Here is a 9723-nt window from a genome sequence, read left to right as displayed (position 1 = left end):
TTACGCAAAATACTAATCGTTTTTAGTTAAATTATATAGTTTTTTACTTGATACTCTTCTGTATTTAATTAAATATATTTTAACAAAGACTATAGATATAGAAAAAATGGTTCACTGGGCGAAACTGCAACACGCAATATGGTGGAATAGTCCCGCCTTCTAAAGTAAAAGAGCCAATCGCGGATTGATAAAGTCATTGCGCAGCTGCTGTTAGAAGCTCCGGTTCCTATAGAAACCTGAGACTCGTGCTTAGGACTGCACATGCGCATTGGCTATTTTAGCCTGAAAAATAGGCTTTTTTAACGCTATTTGAGTGTAAATGTTGTGGGACAGTTCATGTCAGATTTTGTTGCTGATTTGAAATATGTTACTTCATTGTGAGTTCGGCAAGCAGATTTTGAGATTCCAGGATTCCCCATTTCGAATAGATAGGACTTGGTCTTGTATGCCCGAAATAGCTGCCCGGAGGCGTTGCAAATGGCCGCAGAGTGGACAGACTTTCCTTGATAGGAGCTTTGTTTATAATCAGCATTTCTCTTGACTTGTCCACCATATTGTTTTTTCCCCCCACTCTGACAGCTCTGTTTACACCTGGCATTAAGAAGCGTTTTAGTCGATCGGATCACAAGTAGGCGAGGGAGACATTCCCCTTTTACACCTGGTGTTTTAAACCATCTCTTTTGTCCACTTTCAACCACTTTTGTCCTGAATTCTTCGAGGGGAGGGTCTATGGGTGGGTAAATGTATGGGCTTTTTCAGATCTTTCGATCTAATGGACGAAATTAGCTTGTGCTATTTACATATGAATGCGCACTGAGACAAATGCGCACTTTCGTTTCTGCTCTGACAGCCGCAAGTGTGAGTTAAAAATCAGAAAACATTGTTTTTCATCTTCAAACCAAACTTGGGTCTTCAGCCGACAAAGTTTAAATCCCATCTGGCTAGCGCGTCATTAGGTCAGTAGGCGGAGAGTAGAGTAGTCTTTTGCGGCTGTTCGAACGCATTTGACCAAATGAGCATTTACACTACAAAAGCAATCAGATCAAACGTGTTTGCGATTACCTCTGGAAGTGGTCAAAAGTGGACAACCTCACAGCCAGTTTGTTATGACCGGCCTCGCCCCGTTCACACGGTCCCTTGGCCTCAATGCTTGCCACAGTCTGTATTGTTTATTGTTAGTTGTAACAAGTGTTTTTGTGCAATTCGCGGTGCATGTTGATGATAATGCAAGGGAGAGAGAGTGTTTATGGATAAGACTTTAATGCGCACTTACTGTGTTTTATTTAGCTCTTACAGGGATTTTATGGAGTGTACACTTCATAAAACTCATCAGTAAAGTTTTGGAACCTGTCATTCGGACGGGGTCCGCTACAACAGGTTTGTACTAATAGTGGATAAAAGCAAGATGACAACATAAATTATAACTGTAATTAAACTAAACTATACCCGTTCTATCTCCATACAGCATATCTTCTCTGGCTCCGACTGAACACTGCTACTGATGCTAGTTTTTGATATCTTCTCCTGTTTTGTTGCCGCCACCTTCTTGAAGGGGGGCAGGAGGCACCAGCTCATGTGCATTTAAAGGGACACACAAAAAACGGAACGTTTTGCTCACCCCCCAATAGTGGCAATTTTAACATGCTATACAAAAATGATATGTGGGGTATTCTGAGCTACAACTTCACATACACTCTGGGGACATGGTAAAGGGTAAATTGACTGCATTTATACACTCACCTAAAGGATTATTAGGAACACCATACTAATACTGTGTTTGACCCCCTTTCGCCTTCAGAACTGCCTTAATTCTACGTGGCATTGATTCAACAAGGTGCTGAAAGCATTCTTTAGAAATGTTGGCTCATATTGATAGGATAGCATCTTGCAGTTGATGGAGATTTGTGGGATGCACATCCAGGGCACGAAGCTCCCGTTCCACCACATCCCAAAGATGCTCTATTGGGTTGAGATCTGGTGACTGTGGGGGCATTTTAGTACAGTGAACTCATTGTCATGTTCAAGAAACCAATTTGAAATTATTTGAGCTTTGTGACATGGTGCATTATCCTGCTGGAAGTAGCCATCAGAGGATGGGTACATGGTGGTCATAAAGGGATGGACATGGTCAGAAACAATGCTCAGGTAGGCCGTGGCATTTAAACGATACTCAATTGGCACTAAGGGGCCTAAAGTGTGCCAAGAAAACATCCCCTACACCATTACACCACCACCACCAGCCTGCACAGTGGCAACAAGGCACGATGGATCCATGTTCTAATTCTGTTTACGCCAAATTCTGAAACAGAAATCGAGACTCATCAGACCAGGCAACATTTTTCCAGTCTTCAACTGTCCAATTTTGGTGAGCTTGTGCAAATTGTAGCCTCTTTATCCTATTTGTAGTGGAGATGAGTGGTACCCGGTGGGGTCTTCTGCTGTTGTAGCCCATTCGCCTCAAGGTTGTGCGTGTTGTGGCTTCACAAATGCTTTGCTGCATACCTCGGTTGTAACGAGTGGTTATTTCAGTCAAAGTTGCTCTTCTATCAGCTTGAATCAGTCGGCCCATTCTCCTCTGACCTCTAGCATCAACAAGACATTTTCGCCCACAGGACTGCCGCATACTGGATGTTTTTCCCTTTTCACACCATTCTTTGTAAACCCTAGAAATGGTTGTGCGTGAAAATCCCAGTAACTGAGCAGATTGTGAAATACTCAGACCGGCCCGTCTGGCACCAACAACCATGCCACGCTCAAAATTGCTTAAATCACCTTTCTTTCCCATTCTGACATTCAGTTTGGAGTTCAGGAGATTGTCTTGACCAGGACCACACCCTAAATGCATTGAAGCAACTGCCATGTGATTGGTTGATTAGATAATTGCATTAATGAGAAACTGAACAGGTGTTCCTAATAATCCTTTAGGTGAGTGTATAGCGCTTTCAACAGACCCATGGCCACCCAAAGCGCTTTACATATTGCCTCACATTCACCCATTCATACACTGACCCATGCAAGGCGCCATCCAGCTCGTCGGGAGCAGCTGGGGTTAGGTGTCTTATATGGACACCTCGACACTTGGTCATGTGAAACCAGGGATTGAACCACCAACCTTCCGGTTAGTAGACAACCTACATGAACCACTGAGCTACTGCCGCCGTATGCAGCTAAACAGGGCCTGGGATTCTGGGATTGCCTTCTCAACAAAGAATACATGCTATGCTTCCTCATGTGAAACGACTTTTTCATCTTCTACAGAGCTCAGTCAGGTTAGACGGCATGTAGAATTTAACGAGGCTGTGAGGGATAGACGTACACTATTTACAATGGCACGCACTATACAAAGGTCTTAGATCATATATTTTTCTCAACTCACAACTTTTAAAACTGTTTCATAGAGGTTTTGTCTACTGAAAGGGTTCCGGAAAGACATTTTGTCTGCTGAACAATCGGTATGTTGTTAAACAGTATAATCCATTGAATGCACTATATTCTATCCCTCACAGTCTTGTTTTCATTCCTGTAAGATATTAAATATGTCGCCACCCTGATTAAAGGTCTATTGCTCATTAAAAGCGTAGGTAAGAGTATCATGTTCTGCTGCAGAATTTAAAGGGTTTAGCGCAGGTTATCCAGCTGCCTCTAAGTGATTGTAGCTAATCCACTATATGCTATGCTATGCAGATCCTACTCGAATCACCTACGCATGTGCCAAAAAGGACTTTGCATTTCAGTTTAGAAAGTTCACTTATGAAGTGTGAATAATCTGCCTCTCTCAAACCCACTCTTTACATTTGCATTGAAATAACAAGAAAATCAGCAGTAGGCCTACCAACAAAAGGATTTTCTTTTCAAAGAGATATTTTTATGGGACTTGTTAAAGCATGTTTTGATATTATAATATACTATTGCTCATATTTAAAGGGACAGTTCACCCAAAAATGAAAGTTGTTATAATTTACTCGCCTTCATGTCATTTCCAAACCTATATGAATTTCTTTCTAATGTGGAACACAAAATAAGATATTTTGAAGAATGTTTGGTAACACTTTATTTTACAGTGTCATGTTACATGTAGTTACTTTAATAATAACAGTAAATTGTGCATAATTAAATGAAACTAACCCTAAACCAAACACCAATCCTAACCCTATAGTAAGTACATGTAGTTAATTCGTATTACACAGTATTGAAATGCATAATAACACTGTAACACGAACACCTTAAAATAAAGTGTCACCGAATGTTTAAAATATTTCAGTACATTCAATGAAAGTCAATGGGGTCCAAAGCAAGATTGGACAAAGAATTCCATTCTATGGACAAAAAAACAATGGGACATTTATCAAAATATGCAAATAACATCAGAGATTCATTTTCTAAGCATTACATTTTTTTTTTCACCTGGTTGATGACAAAATCCCATAGACTTATATTTAGACTTGTTGATGACTTTCAACCATTCAGAATACTCTAGCAACATGTAAAAAAATGTAAAAACACAAACATTTAAAAATAAATAAATAAATAAATAAATAAAATATAAAAACATATCATTAAGAAAAATAAATAAAATTTATAAATAAATGTATAAAAAAATAATAAATAATAAATAAATAAAATGTAAAAACATAAAATTAAAAAATTAAAACATATAAATAAATAAAATGTAAAAATGCCCTAGCAACCACCTAGAAGACCCTAGCAACTGTACAGAATCACATAAATAACCATTCAAAATCAACCGTACAGCAATGCCCTTGAAAACACTCACAACATTGTAGCATTGTGGCTAAAGCAGTTTTTCTCAGGCAAAAAACTCTCAGTAATGTTTATCTTTAAGCAAAATGTAAAAAAATTAAAAATATAAAAAAAAGTTAAATAAAAAAAGAGTAGTTTTTTATTAAATTTAAACCTTTGTGCTACTTTTATTGATAGTGGATAGAGAACAAAGAGCGAAAACCTAGCAAACTAGCATGTGTGCTAACCGCTAAACCATGACTATAACATGAAAACAGACACTTGTAATGTGCTAAAAACTCAGTGCCACAAAATGTCTTCAATAGGACAATGTGGTTATAAGCCTCATGTGTAATGATTAAAAAAAAAAGTCTGATAAACAGTGAAAGCACTTGTTCAATATGTAGGCTACACAACCATTTTCATGCTCCAGTTCGCTACGCTACAAGGACGATTCTGGATAAAGTCATTAAAAGTTTCTGAGGAGATTCAAAAACGAAAAACTGCAGCAATTACTTTACATAGCAGAAAGAAAAGCAAAAGTTACCGCGCAACTTTGTGAACCGGAAAACAAATCCGTTTCTGAATGTCGATTTTGGTGTCACACAACTGCTAGCTGACTAGCGACTAGCTTACAACAATAAATATGAAGTCAGGTCTTGTAAAAGCTACTTTAGTCACTGTTCATATGGGAGCAATAATGAATCACCACCAATAAAAGCAGCTTCACATCAAGCGCAGCTTTTTAACAAGTTTAATTCTTATTCTTCCTGCTCCCTCCCGTTGATGCTGGTTGTTTTAACAAGCCCACAGCAGTCAGGGCACATTAGCGTCAGAGCGAAAGCAGCACCCGGAGGATTCGGCGGTACTGGGAAATCTCTCATTAAAAGTGCAGGCAGTCAGAGGAAGTCCCACTGAGAGAGCTGAGCCGAGGAGGGGCGGACTCTCAGACCACTCATCTTTGTGATTTAACCCAAATATAATATGTGAAATGCGATAGAGCACCATTATACCTAGATAATCGACGTTATGATGCGCGTATGAATGACAGTTGAGTTGAAGTTTTATAGCCTATGACCCAGGTTGGATCAAAAAGAGGATGTTTCAGACTGAACTGACGGAGAAAATGTCCACAAAGATTATGAATTTGGACTTTATATAGCTAAATAAGCTAAGGTTGTTGCGAAGGTCAAGCTGACTAATGCAACACCGAATTCTCATTGGTCATAAATTAATTATGGTTATTGACTCCAGCTCAGAATTACATCCAATGCCTTTGTTTGTAGCGTTTGTGGTTGAAGGCTGGGTTTTTTTACTCCTTCATTATGTTAAAATGCTTTTTAGGATGTGACTTCTAGCATTACACCAGATATCCGGTTCTATTATCAAGAACTGTGAACAAGCAATTATTAGGACGGGCAAAATCCTCCAGGCGTTAAGGTCAGTTCTGGTCATATATTCTGTCCTCCCTAGTGTGAATTCAGGGATGAATCATACTGTAGTTGGCTTATTCGCATATCAAATGTCAGTTCAGTCTATCTTGCATCCACTGTCTGGCAACTCCTCCACATTGTTTTCATTTTTCAAATACTCGTCATGAAAACGTAATCAACAGGCCAACATTTTTCCTTTATAGTGTACAGAAATAAATGAACCCTGTTCACAGACTGTGATGATGCATTTCCACAAACTTTAACATCGTAAATCTAGCAAAGTTTTTTATATTTTCATTTTTGAACAAATTTAATGTAGATTTATAACACTATACTTTGACTTATTACCTTTACATTACATTTCAGAAAACTACTACTACTATTACTTTGGGAGTGTTTCTAATTCAACATCCGAGGGAATTACAGCAAATTTGTCATCTTTCTCTCTTCTGACCAGCGTAAGCAATCTCTCAATATTTTTTCCTCTTTTGTAAAGTCAAACACTAATCGTTTTTTTTCTTTTGCTTTTGGAGCAAATGTGCAAATGCAAAAATTATATTTGTTGGAGTTTCCGTTCACAACTGAAGTTTACCCAACTATGACGACTTCCCCCGGAAATGTCAAAATGATTGAGTCCATTGATAAATAACTAAATAAGAAGAATAAACTGAAGGTGTAAATAAATAAATATTTACTACTTTGGTTTTATTTATCAATGTATGTTATTTTAGTGCTGTTTCTCTAACAATAATGAGTTCAAAAAATGTTGCATCCAAAGATTATTAATTTTATAATAGATAAATCAGCTGAGGTTGGTGCAAAGCTTAAGCAAAATAATATGATACAGAAAGTAATAAACAAATAAACAAACAAACAAATGCATAAATAAAATGTATGTATATAATAACTAACAAAATAACAAAATAAATAAAATGTAAAAACATAAATAACTACATAAATAAATGTATAAATAAATAGAATGTAAAAACGCATAAATAAATAAATAAAATGCAAAAGCACATAAATAAATAAATAAATAAATAAATAAATAAATAAATAAATAAATAAATAAATAAATAAATAAATAAATAAGTAAATAAATAAATAAATAAATAAATAAATAAATAAATAAATAAATAAATAAATAAATAAATAAATAAATAAATAAATATTAAAAATGTAAAACCGCATAAATAAATAAACAAATAAAATGTAAAAGCACACAAATAAATAAATAAAATGTAAAAGCACATAAATAAATAAATGTAAAAATGCATAAATACATAAACAAAGAAGTTTTCTTAGTTTGGTTTTATATATCACTTCAAGTTATTTTAGCGCTGTTTCTCTCACAACAAAGACCTTATGTTGCAAAGATTAGTGAAGGCCTATACGATTTTAGAACTTAAAATACATTTTAAATAATTAATACATTTATAAACAAATACATACACTTTAAATTAAGCACAGAGGTTTCTTAGGTTGGTTTTATGCATCACTTTAGATTATTTTAGTGCTGTTTCTCTCATAATAAAGAGATTTGACTGTTGTTAAATATGGTGCAGTGTCAGATGGCATGGTTTTTAAAGTGTCTCATGACCAATCGTCGTGAGACACTTGACGACAAAAGTCATGCCTTGATACGTCATATTTGAATGTATGCAAGTGAGCTATAGTGGAAGAAAAGGAAGATTTAAAGTCGTATTAATATTAGAAAGTCATAGAGGTTTGGCACAACACGAAGAAGGTATAAATAATGCCAGAATTGTACTTTTTGAGGTGAACTACAACTATCCCTTCACTAAATCTCACTGAGGGCATCTGGCAGTCACTTTCTTTCGCTCTTGTAGGACATCAATTGCAGGAGCCTGTCCCGGAGATCACAGCTTCTGTTCTGCCCTGGTTTACTTAAAGACAAGAGGTCGGGAGCATCCAAACAAGGCTGGAGTATAAACCGTTCTTTGTTCTTCTTCTGTAAATAATAATCTTGTTTTCTTTTGTCCCGTCGGCTCCCTCCCCCTCTTGTTTTCTCTGTCTTTTGGCTCCGAGAGCCCAGGTTTGTGTAGAAGCTTTCGATTTGCCCCCCGACTGGCCTATCCCCCTCCCCCATCTGCCTCAAAGCCAGATGCAGATGAAAAATTTATGGCAAAGTGCCTTGAAAAAGCCCCCTTCCATTCTATTTGAAGTGAAGCTCTTCCTCTGAAGTTGCCTCGTCTGATGACGGCCATCTTTGCTCTCGCTTTCGCCCCTCTGCGTGTCAGTCTGATAAAAGGCGAGAAGGGTCGTCCAGCTGGCGTCATTTAGAGAATTGATCCAATCGAGTATTGATTGGTGCGTTTTTTTTTCAATCAAGTCAGTCGTGATTATTATCGGTTTTATAATTAGTGATGGAAGTGAATCCCCAAGTAAATTTACATAGATAACCCTTCCCACTTCTCCGATCACGGCCCACTGAATCTCCCCGCAAGGTCATACGGAGCAATCCGGATTTATTATTCATAAGCGTCTCATTATTTGGGCATCAGATCAAAAGGTAGAGAAACATTAGCACAGTGTCTCTTTCTTTCTCTGGGAAAAGCCTCCAGCTACCTAAATGGAAAACAACACCGAGATGGATTCACAATTCAACCTTTCATTTCAAATCGACAGCACTCAAGGCATTTAACGCACCCCTCAAAGAGCATTTTTGCATGTAATGGCATGTAATTTTGTTTAAACCTTTAAAAAAGGGTAAAATGTTGATATCCTGTACTCTAGCATTTAGAAAAGCTTCTAAGATATTAAGAAAAAAGATCATATGATGATAGTCGTTTATAGAGCTGTACTGTAAGATAAAGAGGTAAGTAAGGGATAATGTACATCCAGATCCCAAAATAAACCCTGACATGGTGATCAGGATCCTGACGCGAAGTGGGGGCCTGACCAATCACAATCAAGTATTTCAGAAAGCATTTTTTTAAACGATTTTCCTTCCATTTTAAGGTATAAGACAAATCTCATATTCAAAACAGAAATGCCATAATGGTGGGATTTCTTAAAATGGTGTTTGCAATTTTACTTCTGATTAAAACGTTTAAGTTTTGGGTCAGTATTTATATTTTTTTTCTCTCCAAATAATAAATACGTTTATTCAGCAAGCAAGCATTAAATTGACCTAAATTTATCGAAAAGGGGCAATTCTACAATAAAGGGGCGATTCTACAATAAAGGGGTGATTCTACAATAAAGTGGCGATTCTACAATAAAGGGGCGATTCTATAATAAAGGGGCGATTCTACAATAAAGGGGTGATTCTACAATAAAGAGGCGATTCTACAATAAAGAGGCGATTCTACAATAAAGAGGCGATTCTATAATAAAGGGGCGATTCTATAATAAAGTGGCGATTCTATAATAAAGTGGCGATTCTACAATAAAGGGGCGATTCTATAATAAAGGGGCGATTCTACAATAAAGGGGTGATTCTACAATAAAGGGGCGATTCTACAATAAAGGGGTGATTCTACAATAAAGAGGCGATTCTACAATAAAGGGGCGATTCTACAATAAA

General features: G+C 36.9%; 1 protein-coding gene across 1 annotated transcript in view; it reads left to right on the top strand.

The window, feature by feature from the left end:
* Nucleotides 1-3761, top strand: part of LOC307121263 (uncharacterized protein) — a gene marked incomplete at both ends in the record, with an annotated part of 6634 nt that extends 2873 nt beyond the window's left edge. Inside the window, one exon of the mRNA XM_079808795.1 lies at nucleotides 3685-3761. Within this exon, the coding sequence (XP_079664921.1) occupies nucleotides 3685-3761 (77 nt within the window). The remainder of the gene's footprint in view (nucleotides 1-3684) is intronic.
* Between the last annotated feature and the right edge of the window lie 5962 nt (nucleotides 3762-9723).

The sequence above is a fragment of the Gobio gobio genome (assembly GCF_949357685.1).
Source record: "Gobio gobio genome assembly, chromosome: 25".
Lineage (NCBI taxonomy): Eukaryota > Metazoa > Chordata > Actinopteri > Cypriniformes > Gobionidae > Gobio > Gobio gobio.
Note: the sequence above shows the minus strand (reverse complement) of the source record. Positions and strands in the feature narration are given on the sequence as shown.